This window comes from Erigeron canadensis, chromosome 9 (assembly GCF_010389155.1).
Source record: "Erigeron canadensis isolate Cc75 chromosome 9, C_canadensis_v1, whole genome shotgun sequence".
Classification (NCBI taxonomy): domain Eukaryota; kingdom Viridiplantae; phylum Streptophyta; class Magnoliopsida; order Asterales; family Asteraceae; genus Erigeron; species Erigeron canadensis.
The window spans coordinates 37,447,646-37,464,451 of record NC_057769.1 but is presented as its reverse complement, the minus strand read 5'-3'; the positions used below and the strand labels follow the sequence as shown (position 1 = coordinate 37,464,451).

General features: G+C 33.2%; 2 protein-coding genes across 3 annotated transcripts; both read left to right on the top strand.

Annotated features, from left to right (window-relative positions):
* Positions 1-2,437: 2,437 nt before the first annotated feature.
* LOC122582143 (ankyrin repeat-containing protein ITN1-like) lies at positions 2,438-7,696 on the top strand. Of its 2 annotated transcripts, none has more exons than XM_043754500.1 (7): positions 2,438-3,173; positions 4,032-4,529; positions 4,649-4,801; positions 5,555-5,623; positions 5,723-5,761; positions 5,859-6,292; positions 6,976-7,696. In XM_043754500.1, the coding sequence occupies exons 1-7, from the start codon at positions 2,477-2,479 to the stop codon at positions 7,588-7,590; spliced, it is 2,505 nt and encodes an 834-aa protein (XP_043610435.1). In that variant the 5' UTR covers positions 2,438-2,476; the 3' UTR covers positions 7,591-7,696. The 2 variants fall into 2 exon arrangements, with proteins under 2 accessions (XP_043610435.1, XP_043610434.1); XM_043754499.1 differs by having other exon boundaries at positions 5,723-5,770.
* Positions 7,697-10,440: 2,744 nt separating this feature from the next.
* LOC122582568 lies at positions 10,441-15,882 on the top strand. Its single transcript, XM_043754978.1, has 5 exons — positions 10,441-10,561; positions 13,322-13,571; positions 14,048-14,135; positions 14,631-14,697; positions 15,519-15,882. The coding sequence occupies exons 2-5, from the start codon at positions 13,358-13,360 to the stop codon at positions 15,570-15,572; spliced, it is 423 nt and encodes a 140-aa protein (XP_043610913.1). The 5' UTR covers positions 10,441-10,561; positions 13,322-13,357; the 3' UTR covers positions 15,573-15,882.
* Positions 15,883-16,806: the final 924 nt, after the last annotated feature.

Sequence of the window (16,806 nt, the reverse complement as noted above, 5' to 3'; positions counted from 1 at the left end):
TATCACAAATTTTGCTCGATTCGCATTTTCGTCCCTTGACTTATTTTTTTTATCACTAAGTGTCCCTGAGCTTTTCCATTTCATTGCCAGACGTCCCTGCTACAAACGTTCGTTCATTTTTAGCCGTTAAGCCCCTCACGTGCTTGCCACATGAGGGTAAAACCGTCCACCCACACTAAAAACAAACCACATGGACCTTTTGTATATATATTTACTTCTTAAAAAAAAAACCCTTATCGTACCTTTGTCTCAATCCTTCACTGTATGAATATCTATAACAAAAATCTAACCACCAAAAACCTAGTGACAATCATTATATTTGAACCCATATCTAATAATCAATTTATATATCTCATCTTTATCCTAAATTTATAATGAAAACATAAACTCAATCCTACAAAAGCACATGACAAAGGAAAAGAGATCTATATATACACATGCTACATTCATAATCGAAGCAAAGCCAGATAGATGTATCTAATATTCCAAAATACCTTCAAAAATTAAGAATGTTAATTATATATAATAGTAGTAGATAAAGATTGAAACTTTCCAAAAAGTAATAATAATACATAATAATAAAACAAGTCCACCACCGCCACCGCTAAGTCGGTGACCAAACAACCACCACCGTCGCCACCGCGAAGTACAATTGCAGGTGAGCAGACAACCACCGCCACCGCTAAGTATAGTTGCCGGAAATCGGTTTCCATGGCATCTGAAACCACTGTCTATGTCGGAATCATTAGATTAAAAAACTCTCCTCATCTTCACACAAATCCATCATCATCAACATCTTTTTTTAGATTAACTTAGCAGGTGAAACTTCATCCTTTTCTTTTTTAGTTAAGACTTTTCGATCGTATTTTTCTTTAAAAAAATTATATATATGGAGAGAAAGTTGTGTTGCGAAATTGTGATGTATGTATGCGAGAGACAAAAGAGACTTACGATTTGATATATAAATGAATTGGATTGGATGATATGAGCTGTAATCTCGATATCTTTATTATTATTATAATTATTATTATTGTTTTTATTTATATCATTATTATTATACTTTTCTTTTTCAAAATTTTAGTTTTCTCTATTTAGATTGGGTTTTATCAAGATTGTTAAAAATTTATGGTTTAGAAATATAAAGATGATGAAGGAAGAAGCAGCCGCAGTAAAGGAAAGTTGTGTTGAATGTTAAAAAGACTAATATACCCTCATGTGCATTGCACATGAGGGGTTTAACGGATAAAATTTAACGTCAGTTAGGTTAAAGGACGATTGGTAATAAAAAATGATACTCCAGGAACACCTAGTGATAAAAAAAAAAGTCGAGGGACGAAATGTGATAATTTCTCTTATAAAAATTACAACTATCTCAAAAAGTTCAAAGTTGTCTAAAATGAATCTAAAACAAAAAATCATAAAAATTTACAAACTGTATGGTGCTGAGTATTCATTTAGTATTTATAAATAACTATTATATAGATTACTATGTCTATGTGTATTGATATTTTTCCTTTTAAAAAACATAAAAGAATACTTTTCGAATAAAATTAATACTTTTTGTTTGAAACGGATCATGTATTAAATCAGAATTTCTTCAAGTTATTTCTCTAACTTAATTCAAGTTGAAAAAATTTTAACCTTTGAATTAAAAGTCAAGAGGAAAAATTCAAACATCATTTTCATCTAATAGTTAAAATTACCCAAACATGACTGTTAAGAGATCATACTGAGAAACAGAAGAATTTCTTACGGATACAACTTTTATTTGAACGATAATATGAGGGAATCGCTCACTATTAAACCAACTACCTGACTTTTAAGTAAATGACATGTTTTTAATGTTTTGTCCTAGTAAGGAAAAGACAAAAACAAATACAGTCAACTTTACTTTTCATATATATGATCATAGAGTATCACATTTTTCTTATATCAATAAAGATAATAAAGATAAATCAATCTAATTGGTGTACGTAAATATGTGCCTAATAGTCAGATGATGACATGTGAAAAAATTAGGGGGCACGATTAGAAAAGAGAATTAGTAAAATCCACGTGTCAAATTCTGAAGGTTTTGGATTATATTTACCACCATCGCCGTCCCCAATTCCGTTCCCACCACCATCCCCACCGCCGCCCCACCATCATTACCTCACCGCCGCTGCATTGCGGGGCTTAAATCTAGTTACTGCTGAAGTGCTGGTCTGTCTATAGCTCTTGTGTTTACTGAAAGTTATTATATTATTATTACTCTAATAATTTAGAAAACCTGAATAATCATGGCGTTTTGAAAAAAAAAAGTTGAATAATTGTTTTCTTTTTGATTTAAATCTAAACGGGAAAATAATTACGTGTACATGTTTGTGACAGTGGTTTTGACTGAATACATATATACAGCGTGTACAGTGTATTTTATTTAGAGTAAAATTTTGACAAAATCAAAACGACATCGTACATCATCATCACCAGAATCCCCATGGCGGCAGCGGCAGCTCCAGCCCAAAACGACATCGTATCATCATCACCAGAAGAAGCATACCCATATCCGTACACAGTAAACGTAGCAAACTTTATAACTGTAAGACTTTCAGGTGCAGACAAGTACCCGTTCTGGAAAACACAGATGTTATGCCTCATCCAAGGACACGACATGTCGGGTTTCATAGACGGGTCACTGGACCCGAACCCTTCTCCCGGGTGGAGAAGGTCTGACGCGCTGTTACGCGGCTGGATGCTTGGTTCACTCACAGAAGATGTACTTGTGACATCAAACGTAGTAACCTTAAAAACAGCTAAAGATATCTGGATGCGTCTAGAAGCTTCCTATGATAATAGTAATGATTCTGTCGTTGGAAATGGGTCCGGGTCGAATGATCAAATGGGTCAGGGTATTAAAGAATGGAAATATGGGGATGAAATGGGGATGGATAATAATAATAATGTGAGATCTACGCAGCATTCGAGGTCTCTGCCTGTGCCATTGAGAGGCGTGTCACAGCAGATTGATTTGAAAGGCGATTCTGTTACAACTAGTATTTCAGGAGCGAGTGATGGAAGAATGACTCTTAATAAGACGAGGAAGTTGAGAGGCTTGGAAAGTATGGTTGTACCCGAAGACGGTTCCGAGAAACATTTCTCATTAGATTTGGCTGAGATGATTGACTTTTTACATGGTATGATATCTTGTGTGACTTTTCTTTTTTTTTTGAATTCCAGATTTAGTTCTTTTTACATGACCAATTTAATACATTGGTATGTATGACGGGTCAACCTGTTTAGGATCCAAATTGTTTACCCCCAACCTTGACCCACTTATATTGTCCCGGGTTCACGGGCCGTGTTGACAATTGTAGCCCCTACTTTTGATGATACATGTTCATGTTTTTGTTTATCTACAAAGTTTGGGAAAAAGACAGCCAAAATGGCTTCAGTTTCCATGTGGCTCTTGATTGCGTTTTTTATTTGTTTCTTTGTTTACTCGTAGTGCAAAGTAGTTCTTTGGTGTGTGACTCGAATGCCAGAAGAAAGTGAACTTCTTTGTAAAGATCAAGCTTGCCGTTGTCTATACCCTAATTTATTCATCTTTCATAATTTTATCCACATTTACATACAATCAAGATTCTAGTATAAATATATAAAGCGGGTAAATGGAGAGGTATCTCTCTCCAGGCCGCCAGGGAATGTGACGTAAGCGGCCAGTGTTCCCTTGGCCATTTCCGGATTCTTCCTCTCCATCCCGAGGTGTTTTACCTATGGAGGTTTTGAACTTTCGAACCCGGCTCTCTTTAGACCTTCGCGCCACCTTACTACTACCTTGGAGATGATTAGACTCTAGTATAGTTTCTTTCTTCTTCATGCTCATTGTGTACGTCCCGTCACCATCTCATTAATCTCAACGTGTAAACATGAACCTCAATATGAAAACATCAATAGAAACTCAAAGTAAAATCCTTACTTTGATAATTGTGTATATGATGTATTTTGTGTACATATGATTCTTGTTAATAGCATTTTGAACATTTGCATGACAGAACCAGCCACAAACATTAGTGCTTACCTGCCACTATATAAGGCAGCTCTGAGAGGTCATTGGGATGATGCACAAGAAATCATAGATCAAGATGAAGAAGCAGTCACAGCCAATATCAATAAATATGGGTTCACCGCTCTCCATATTGCAGTTGGTACAGGGAAGCAAGGCATTACTTTTGTTAAGAAGTTGGTCGAAAGGGTATCACCAAAGGCACTTGTGAAAATGCTCACATCCTCGGAAAAATACACACCTCTTCATATCGCAGCCGTTGTTGGCAACACTGCGGCTGTGAAGATCTTAGTAAATAAGAATAAAAAATTGCTGTATGTCGAGGACGTGGATGGCCTGTTGCCCATTCATAGAGCTCTAATCAATTCTCATAAAGATACATTCTTATATCTATTAAGTGTCACGAAAGACAACCAATATCCTTGTACTTTCACTGGCAATATGGGCGTTACACTTTTATCTAATGTTATTTTTGCAGGCTATTTTGGTGAGTTAATACTTCGTAAAAAAAAAAATTTTATCCGTCACAGCGAAAAGTACTAACATGCAACTTACAGGATTACAATGTTGAGTTGATCTGTTTTTCTTGTGTATTTTTTGTGACAGATATAGCACTTGATTTATGCACTCGCTATCCTGAATTGGCTACAACCATACCATCTGACAACGGTGACGCTCCTTTGATGGCCATAGCAAGAAAAGCAGATGCTTTTGAGAGTGGATGTCGCCTTAATTTCTTCGATAGCTTAATTTATAAGTGTAAAGTCCTATTCTTTTTACACATTTAGCATTCTTAAATTTTCGTTATCTGTATGCTATAAGTTTTAATAATGATCTGGTCGTAAATCACATACAGTATTTCGAGTAGAACCAGGATAACGAAGCTAACTTGTATAATCTAAAGGCGGTAAAATGGGCTGTTTTGGGGCGAGTTGGAAATTTGTCAAAACAGGGTTGTGTTGAACTAAGAAATTTTTTGGTACTGGTTGATCCGGGTTGTCTTTGGTTGACCCCTAAAACTTTTTGTCTTTAGTTTTTAACAGATAATTAATGTGTAACTGTTTTTATATATTTTTAGAAAGGAAAATATCAACATCCCACATAATAATTCACACATTTTTCAGCTACGAGACTTGAACCCACAACCTTTTTGGTTGATATATATGAATAAAAAAACTTAATAGTCACAATAATAATCAATATTTTTGAATAAAATGATTCGGGAGGTTTATGTATTATAAATAATTTTGACGGACTTCGAACTTTTTTGACCCATTACAGTCATATGAGACTGAATCGACCCATTCATAAGTACAAGTGTCTCGTTTGTCACTTTAAGTGTACATGAGTTGCATCTAAGGTGTTATTCTACTATGTCACAAACAGTGTATTCCATTTTCCTACACTTCATATTATGATTCACCATATAGATATCAACAGTCCCACAAATACAATATTCAAAAGATCAAAAGTCAAACGAGTAAATTTTGTATGTTTTGTTCGGTGTGATAGATATTCCTTTGAAATCGGAGAATCTTAACTCAAGCAAAAAGTCAGGGAAGATGGGATTTTTCAGTTCAGGTTTACTTCGAACTTTTTATTAACGAATATTGCTCGTTTCCAACTTTTCTCGCATAATTTATTCTTTGCTAATAATATCAAAATTATATCATGGTGTAGTTCTTCAAGAAATCGGTCGTGTTATCTGGAAAGTTGCAGGTAGGATTGGTGAGTAACAATTATTAGGTTTTTAAACAGTAGTGAATTCAAACAACACAACTAAGCTAATTTTTTAATCGATCTTTACTTTATTTAGTGCCACATATTACTCACATTCAGACGATGAAGCTGGTCCATCATCAAGCTGTTGCTCTTGTGAAATGTCTGTGCCAAGAGATCAGTGCACTAAATCTCCAATCTAACAGTATGCACTATTCTAATCCTATTGTCGAGGCTGCAAGCAATGGCGCCTATGAGGTTGTTCAAGAGATTGCGGATACATTCCCACAAGCCATTTGGTACAGTGACAGCGTTGGTCATTTCATGATCCAATTGGCTATACTTCATCGATGTGAAAAGGTTTACAATCTAACATATCAAATGAGCGACCATAAGCATTTTCACAAGACTCTCAAGGACTCTGACAATAATAACTTGTTGCATCTGGCTGGGAAATTGGCACCTCCACATAAACTCAACCTTGTTTCTGGAGCAGCTTTACAAATGCAGCGCGAATTGCAATGGTTTAAGGTAACAAAATCTTGTATTATTCTCTTTCTTTTTTTATTAATATGAACTCCTAAATTTGTTTAATATTTGACAAAGTTTGGAACATAAAATGATTTATCACACACACTAAAAAAAGGTATAATTATTCTTAGTGACATTTGATCATAGTCAAACTTAAGCCTTTAATTCATGAGGATACAATGTTGTTACTGCTACTACTCCATGATAAATAGAGGAAGCAATTTTGACCCATTATTGATCAGTTTGGGGTATATCTGATCTCAAATGGGCCAAAAAGTAAAAAATAAATGTAGATTAAATAGATTCAGGGCAAGCGGGTCAAAAGTTACCAAATCTTTTCAAGTTTTAATGTGCACAAATTCTTAAATTGTAGTTATATTTGAAATCTTAAGTTTTTGTAACAATCATATAGGTATTTATGGAAATTTGGCAAATGACAGAATAGTGTATGGGGGCTAACCTAACCCCGTCCAACCAGTTTAATGTATTGACGGGATCTGACCTGACCAACCCACCCATTTTGACACTTTCTGATGATCATACCTTTCTGTTTTAGAAAGGCAAATTATCAACACCACACATATTAATTCACACATTTGTCCCACTATGAGACTTGAACTCACTACCTAACAAACATACTACTTGGCTATAACTCGTATATCTAAGTTGATTTGCTGGTGCAGGAAGTAGAGACATTTGTGCATCCAAAATACAAAACAGAAAAGAACTCATTCAACCAGACACCAGAGATGCTGTTCAGCAGAGAACATAAGAAACTCGTGAGAGATGGTGAAGAATGGATGAAAAAGACAGCCGATTCATACACAGTAACAGCAGGACTCATTACAACAATAGTTTTTGCTGCAGCCATAACAGTACCAGGTGGTAACAATGGCGACACGGGCCATCCAATATATGCGAGAGAACTATCTTTCCTAATATTTGCTGTTGCTGACGCAATCTCACTCTTCACATCCACAACTTCTTTATTACTTTTCTTATCTATTCTCACTGCTCGTTATGCAGAACAAGATTTTCTCTTCACATTACCCTCAAGACTAATAATGGGCCTCGCAACTTTATTTCTGTCCACAACTTCAATGATGATAGCTTTTGGTGCATCGTTGTATCTTTTGTTTGGGCAAGGGAAGGACTGGATTCTGATCCCGATAGCTGCATTGTCGTGTTTACCCATTACTTGTTTTGTGACCTTGCAGTTTCCGCTTCTTGTAGAACTAATATCGTGTACTTATGGCCGAGGACTTTTCCGTAAGCAAAGTGATCGTCCATTTTATTAATTTGTAAAGTATCAGTATATAATTAATTAATTATTACAAACTTATTAAACAAGAAGTTGTCTTCTTTTTGTTGAGCAGAGGATTTATATACTACATTTCTATCTTATTATTGGTAGCTAATGGTGTGTCAAGGCACCTTGTAATGTTACTGGAATATCATGTAGCTATTAATGTCACTGGTGACACATTCCCTTCATACTTTTGAAATGAATTTTTCAATAAAAAAAATATATTTTTTTAACAGGAAGTAGCTAGAAATAGAGTTGCAGACAATATTAAAATTAAGGAGAACCAAATGCATCGTAATTAAGAGGTTAAGACATGTGTTTGTAGATGATCGTACATAAAACATAAGCAGCTCCACATGCTATTATGCTAAACATATCTTAATTTGTTAAGAATAGGCTTTAGGGATGTCATTGTTTCTTAATACTTTTTATTTTCGAGATTTTTAATCGTTGAAACAAACATTTTTTTATTGAGCTAAAAAGTCACGTAATTAAATTAAATTAAAATATAGGGAAAATTACACTTTTGGTCCCTGAACTTTACACGTTTTTCATTTTTAGTCACTAAACTTCAAAAATTGCAAATTATACACTGAACTTGTCACTTTTTTTCACTTTTGGTCACTGCGTCAACTTTGTTAGTTTTTACCCGTTAACTTGCCCAGATTCGTTAATTTTCATTCACTTTTCATCCTTCCCATTATTTCATAACTAAAATCGATAATCGGTTCAACTTCAGGTTTTATATATTGTTTTGGCCGATTAGTGAAAATATATATTCATTTATTATTTTTGAAACAAATTTTTTATGTTTACAGTTACTATCTATTTGTTATACGGTACTTTGATTAGATGAAATAATTGTTTTTTTTTTAACGACGATGAAATAATTGTTATTGAAATTTTTATTTATAAAGATAGATTTATTTAGTGAATATGTTTGAATTTCGAGTCTTGTTATGTCTAATTGAAATAATTTTTTTTGTGTTATATAAACTTATATAGTTTTTCTTAATTCATTTTATTAACTATTAATAAACGAAAATAAAAATAAGATATTGTAATGTGTATCTGAAGTAACGTGTTGTAGGTTTTTCTGATAATCTATAACGCCTTATGATTTAACCATAAATATTTTTGTCTATGTTATATAAATTTGTTATAAAACATATAATAATGAACTAATTTTTAAATATATTTTTCATTGATAAAATTTACACCAACTACTATATGTTATAAATAAAAATGTTTAGAGTCAAAGTTAAAAGTAAAAATATTAAGAAAAAAATCAAAATAATAACATTTAAAATTGGACGAATGAGGTATATATAAAAAAAATTAGGTAAATTACACTTTTCATCACTGAAGTTTGTCGATTATCGATTTTAGTTATGGAATAATTGGAAGGACGAAAAGTGAAAAAAAACTAACGAATCTGTGCAACTTAACAGAGCAAAACTAACGAAACTGGGCGCAGTGACCAGAAGTGGAAAAAAAGTGACAAGTTCAGTGTATAATTTGCAATTTTTGAAGTTTAGTGACTAAAAGTAAAAAACGTGTCAAGTTCAATGACCAAATATATTAATGTAAATATGTGGTTTTTTTGGACCAAAAGCTTCTCAACTCATATCAAACTTTTTGAACAAAATTGACGTTCGAGTCACGAATGTGAATGTCATAGTAAAGCAATACTTTCACAAACATATACCAATATTGTGAGACTTGGTTCTAAGAGCACAAATTGTCGTCACAAGATGTAGAATATTTATGACGTCATATTAGCGTTGCATTATCTTTTTCGCTTAGTCATATTTAACTATGCATGTTGGATGGAGATCCTCTAAAGCTGCTTTCAATTTTAAAACTACTAAAGTTGAAAGTATCTTGACCTTTAGATTAAAATCAAAGGTCAAAATTCAAAGATCATTTTTGAATTTTGACCCTTGATTTTAATTCAAATGTTAAGATTAACAACTTTACAAAAAAAGTTATAGATAATTTTAGAAGATCCCAATCATACATATGTTGTTTTACTTTTAATATCAATACAGGAAGATCCCATTTTTAACCATGTAATATGGAAGGATTGGATAATGTTGTTGTTGTATTTGATGCGAAAAAAATAAAAAGAGAAACAAAACCCACCGTTCTCGATATAAATGCTTTAAATACAAGTATTTTAGTCGTACTGGTGTAATGCCTGGTAAGGTATTATCGGTAGGGTTAACTTTAAATTAAATTCTATTTTTATATAAAAATGCTACAAAATTTGTTACAAATCAACGAAAAGAGTCAAAATACAGTTACAGTCCACTTAAAAATAATTCCAAATATTTCGTAACAAAATATAAATTATTAGAAAAATAAATTTTTTTTTGTTTGAGTTCCGAAAATACAATGGTAATAAATTATGAAAATATCGGACCAAATACCGGATTAGTGTAACGAACGGACGACCTCGTATTACATAATATCATGTGGGCGCTTTAGTATTAAGATAAACTTATGGTAGAATCTATACATCACCAAATAGTTAAGGGACAACTGCCGCGTGTGAAAACAAAACCAAAAACAAAGCCCAGAAAAACTGATAAACCCATCCATCAGCTCACTGACTCAATCGCTATGCTTCTTCGATAGGTTCGAACATAAATTAATAAAATATATATTAATCAATATTATTATTTGTTTATTGTTAATTATCATCCGATTACATTTTCATCTTGATTTTTGCAGGTGTGTCGTCATCATAATATTATTATTCACTCATAACAAAAATTCATTCATATTTTAACCAATTCATTCATCATCATATCATATAGAAATATAAATAAATAAGTATTTATTATATATATATATATATATATTTGTGTTTGTATGGTGATTTGTTAGTTGATGCTGCAAAGTTGGAGATCAATAATTATAATAATAAGCTATTTTTTCATCTTCTTCGCACTCATGGGGTCAGTCTTTTTCTCTCTCTTTTATTTTTCCAATCTTTATATTTTTTTTTTAATTTATTTATTATGTTAAGCCAAGTCTTTATTAGATTATATCTGTTTTGGGTCATTAGTGATTTTGTAAATCTAATATTTTTTTATTGTAGAAAGTTAACATCTTTTTATTATAAAAGTTATCATTTTTGCAAGTTAATCAAATATTAATGACCCAAAAATATATGTTATGTATGTATATTTGGTTAGCTGCATACAAGGAAAATATTTAATTACTTTTATTTGTTTTGGGTCATTAGAAATTTTGTGAAATCGACATTTTTTATGTATAAAGTTACCATCTTTTTGTAAAAAAGTTATAATCTTTTTGCAATTTAGGGTGTCTTTCAGATTGCTTATTTGCCGGAAATATTAAGCAGGTAGCAACAGGCTTATTTATAAGTGTAATTTATTATCTGTTCAACAGAGCAAGCAATAAGAAGCAATTACATAAGCATTCCAAACACAGCCTAACTTGAATTAATCACTTTTTCCCAAAAAACGATCTTTATACATGACAATGTCGAATTTATATAAAAATAAGCATCCCTTAGGCCCACTAAAATATCTTTTAATAACCAAAAAAGCCATCTTTTTTGCGAATAACCCATCTTTGTGTAAAGCTCTTATTATTTTCAATTTTTATGTATAAGGGGCATGGAGGAGTTAATTATAGAAGTGTGTAATTTTAGGGTTTTTTATGTTATTATGTGGTGTTTGACAACATTTGATGGGTTGAAGGATAGAATGTTAGATTTTCTAGGGATTAAGCTCTTAGAATAGCTAGATACTTTACTCATTGTTATTAATATGATCCAAATAGCATAGCAATCGTGCAATGCGGTGGTGACATATAGGTTTCAGTGATTTCTTAATTTATTTTGCTGTATGACCAATTATAGTGTTATTTGACAATGGGAGTGTCAGCAGCGGCAATGATGGTGTAGGAGAGGGTGATGTGTCGTATTTGCATTGGGTGAGGAAAATAGGTGATGTGCCATACTTAGATTGGGTGGGAAAATAGGGTGATCCGGCGCTCTATGATTTTGCAGCCGGGGTAATTCTTTATATCGTAGATTAGCAGTCTTGATCACAACCTTTCTTTATCTTGCTATCAATCATAGTTACATGACCTAATATACATTGCTATTATTGGAAAATTATGGAAAGTATACTGCTACGATTGGTAACAAATTGCAAGTAGGCTGCTATTGTCAACAGTATATGTTGCACGATATTATAATTGGTTGATCTGGTGAATGATGTTGCTTTATAAGCAATTAACCTAACTGTTAACTTTTGGTTGCTTTCAAATTAGCTATCATATATATTTAAGGTAATTTGAAGGAGGTTGGTCCCTTATATTCTTTCCCTAGTTTGTTAATTCAACAACCAAACACCTTTATCAATGGTACATAACTTTAATCATAACTTTTAATTGTTTTTTGGGAATCTAATAGCTTGCTTCTTGACTAAGCAATATTAACACCCTAAATAAACAAAATGTGGTTATGCCGGAATTCATGTTTTGCTTATTGTAGCGAAGAGATCGTGTTTGTTTACTGCAAATGTAAATGTTTTGTTTATAATCAGGAATTATGCATGAAAGCATGTATATGAAGTTTTGTTCATCATTTCAATGGGATAGACTCTTAGGAAAAAGTTTTTTTTGTTTGGTTTTTGAATCTTACTGCACTTTTATGCATTGGATGATTGAAAGTTTGAAGGATAAATTTTCGTCTCTTTTCCATGTAAGTTTTTCATGTCTGATATAAAAACTTTGGTTCTGGGTAAACTAAAAGTTTGATGTACAATTTAGTATGAATCTATATGGTAAACATGGCGTAAATGTTTTTTATAAAGGTTGAAATCTTAGTATGTTACGAATCATGGGTTTCAATCGTGTTATTTGGCAACATAAGTGTTTTCCTTTTATTCTGCCGTTATGAAACTATGTTATTGTTTAGTTGGTTAATTATAAAATTGCTATTAGAAAGTGAGTCTTGGGACATGTCCCTAACCGATATACGGTAAGTTCATGTCTTTGACTGAAAATGTACATATGTTGAGTCATGTATTATAGGGAGCTAAAATTCATAGTGGAATGAGAGAAGGGAGTTGGTTCATTTTCTAGCTCATTTTAGTGCCCACGAGAAGGTGCTGTACCAAAAATCTGCATGCTCGTGTTGGCTTTTTGTTACTTCAAATTACTTGTTGGTTACCCCTGGGCCACATCATGTTTAACATTTGCCTCATTACAAAAAAGGTTGCATACCACCCTGGGTGTCTGCCGCTAACAAGTCCCTCGGCCAATATGGGGAGCTGATTCACCTTTTTGGCAAAGTACGGAATACAAGGGGGGTTCAGATTTGAACCTGAGATCTCCGTTGTGCTTTTACATGCCTTGCTCTCTTAACTTTTGAGTCACTCACTATGGGGACATTTGGCTCAGTAATGGTGACCCTTAAACACGTTGAACGGAGAAAAACTGCTGTGGAATACTGATATGTTTCAACTGGAACTTTATTAAAAAGGAAAGAATTATGCTTATCACCTACTCAGTTATTACTCTCTCAATTAAATATGTTTAGTCTTGTGTGTATGGACGATTTGTGAAACTAAGGAGTATCGAGCTTTTAAATGTGGTGATTCTTAACATTCTGGTTACGTTGTCGAGACTTTATAGTTTATTCTAATCATTTTTATGGTTATAAACCTTATTTGCAACAGAGCAGAGGTTGTCTTGGATGTCCTAAGGTCCCATTTATGACTGATCATAAAAAACCAACTGGAAATCTTAAAAAAGACTCAGCCACAAATAAAGGTAGTGTGGTACAAGACTTTTGGAGCAGTGGAACATACGAGATGGATAATAGTGCAGCTCAGTCACAATTAAGTGCTTCATCGGTTAGCATGTCGAACCCAAACCTTGATGGCCATTTTAGTTCAGGAAGCAATCCTCCTGAATTTGTAAATCGTGGTATGTCATCTTTTTTTTTTTATATATAAATAATTTGAGGTTGAAATCAACAGGAGTAGTTATGCTAATACGGCCAATCGGCCATCTAAGTTTTTTACATAAAGCTGTCCTCTTAGCATAGGAGGGCAACTAGTTTAACCAATCATTACCGTTGGTGGACAAATTGTATTTTGAATAGGTTTTATTTTTATTAGGAGCGGAAATTCTGGCCAATTGCAAATGACTTGAGTTGGGTTATCTTTTACCTCTAATGTTTCAAAATGTCAAATATGATGTGAAGCTAGAAATGTTAGTTGAAATGGAAATGAGTGAAATGGGTCAAGTTGGTCAAATGGTTTGAATGTTCTGAACCTGTTAAATCATTTTATGAAAATAAGAAGCTTAGATTATTATTTTAATATCATAGTATAGAAATTACCAAGTACCAACTCATCTAACTTGCCATTTGGCACACCTGGAATTTGTTGTTACTGAAGGCCTTCTTCTTTGGAATCAGACAAGGCAACAATGGATAGGAGAAAAGGGATCCAGTCACAATAAAAAAGCTCGAGAACCTGCTATAAGGTTAGTACTTACTAATTGTTGATGCTTAAATATACCTAAAAACACTCCATTATGGAATCCATAATAATGTATACATGAAGAACTAAATCGAATTGTGAAGCTATACTTATGTTATTCATAATCTAGTTATTGAATCCATCGCTCCATTAGCCTACTAAATAATTCCTTCCGTTGATTTGAAAGCTATTTATTTGTTATAAATCTGTAACTAACTTAGCAACCAAGCCATTTCATGTTTTAGAAGTTCGTTGATCAGTTCTATTATGGATTTTATCATTCAGTTTGGCTTTGAATTTAATTATTATCATATGTCGATTTTTACACCATGAAATGAATTTTATAATCGGGTGTTAGTCTGTCAGTTGCCTTGGCATCATGGTGTTTAAACTAAATGATTGAATCAACTTGTCAGATTGGCAAATACATAAGTCGTATTGATGACAAAATCATTAGAGTGTAATTTTAGTTGCATGTTGCGATTATATATTTGTGTAGTTGGAATGCAACATATGATAATCTGCTTGGGAGCAACAAGCCCTTTGCGCGGCCAATCCCTCTTCAGGTAAGTCTTTCTCCTTTGTTGTATATCCCACGCCTTGGGCAAAAACCGCATTTTGACTTTGAAAAACTTAATAAGTTATTCTTCTAGCTTTAAACTTAAACTCGATTCCCAACAACTTTCTATGAACTGAACTTAGACTGAAAAATCCTTTTTTTTATTTCTGTAAACGAGTTATTCCCTCAAAAGTGTAGAAAGCGTGCTATTTTGCATTTGCATTTACCTGACTAGTCCAAGATCTGTTTTTTGTTTTTGTTGCAAACTATTGTGTTTGTTTTAGTAGTAACAACATCGACCAGTCTATATTTCAGTATGACTCGATTCGATTTATCTATAATCTCTAATAGGTCAAGTGTGTATAACCAAAGCTTAAGCTAAAAAGAAAACAGTTCTGATGGATCAAAGTATCAAACAGGTCGAATTTTGTCTCAAGTGTATTGTAATTGTAAATGCGTACAACCTATAATATATCACTATTATAGTAATTCAATCATATTTACCACACAAGTTCTGTATGAAAAATGTCTACTGTATGATACTTGAGTTTACTGGTATATACTGATTACTTGGACAAAAAGCGCGTTGGCACACTTTTTGCCACCTCTTATGGGTTTGCACTTTTTACATAATCAAGCGGTTCGCATAAGAAACCAAGTACAACAACTCAAAAGCACATTCATTCATTCTAAAAGAATATTAGTGGTAAAATTGGCTATGTTTCTTCTGTATTAAATCGGACATGGCCTCTTTGTTTCTGGGAACTGGGGAGTAATTGTCAAGATACTTATTGCTAAGTTACACTTTTCGACATCAAAACCTTGCAGGAAATGGTGAATTTTCTAGTAGACGTTTGGGAAGAAGAGGGATTGTATGACTGAATCATTGCAAGAAAGAAGACAAAACAAAAGAATGGATCTGCATTTTCTGGTAAACTGCAACATGATTATTAAGTTGATATGGTTGTGCAGAGTTTGTTTACATTTTGGCTGGTCTGAACCTATGAACCAGGGTTCAATCAACCTCTGTGACCCTTTCAGGATCTTTGTGGTTTTAAGAAATAACTTATCCTACCCAAGTAAATGTAGTCACTGATGCACAAGATTTATATTGTGTCGGTTAACACTCTCTTCAGCTGGAAATTTCTTTATAGCGTTGAAAGATAATTCACTCAATCATTTCAATTGGTAATTTTTGTGATGGAAAGTTTGAACATGGTATCAAAATTAATTTTGATTTGACGCCAGTTTTCACAGTTATCTTTGATTATTAGCAAGTTTTTTTTAGTCAATTAATAGTTAATAGTTCTATTTTGTTATGTTGAAAAAGCACATGGCATTATAGTTGGTTTGCAATTTTGTTAGTTTTCTACTTTTCTCATTTTTAAAATTATTTTCACATACGCTAAAGAGACGGGAGACGGATTAGCAGGAGAAATATTGAATTATTCTTGCCCTCGTCTGAGTTCTGACAAAACGGGGTTGTGATCCTTTAGAGATTTTTATTGTATACCAACGTGTGAGGTTTGAGGTGTAGCTATGTATTTTATAAACGGGTTACCTTCCTTTGATTTTATTTTGTTAATCCAAACTTTCTTCATTTCATAATTTAAATCTCCTAACAAAATAATAGTAAAACTAATTTGTTTTTGTGGTATAGGGAAAGTGCGCAACAAGTCTCTCATCTAGATATTACCGTATGAGCATATGACCTGAAAACCGGGTCGCAAACACTTCTGAACTCGACCCGCTTTTTATTTTGCTTCTCCTTGGGTCAAATCGGGCCGGTTTTTGACAATGAAGAACAAATGTTCCTTAAACCCGAAAACTGAGCCGAACCCGCCCTCACCCGACCCGAATAGACCCGCCCAAAGCGGTAATAGGCCGGGTTACAAGTTCGATTTTATTGCTTTACGGGGTCATGGGTTTGCATGATTGTGTCGTGTTTTGACTCGTGTACATGCCTACCTGAATGATTACATCTGAGTGCATATGCCATGTTAAAGTCGTAGTACACTAGTGAAAGTTTATGTTTAATAAATGCTAAAGGTTGGTGTTATAAACTTTATATTGACATGGCGTTACTTTTAGTAATTTATACTTTTATTTTTGTTTT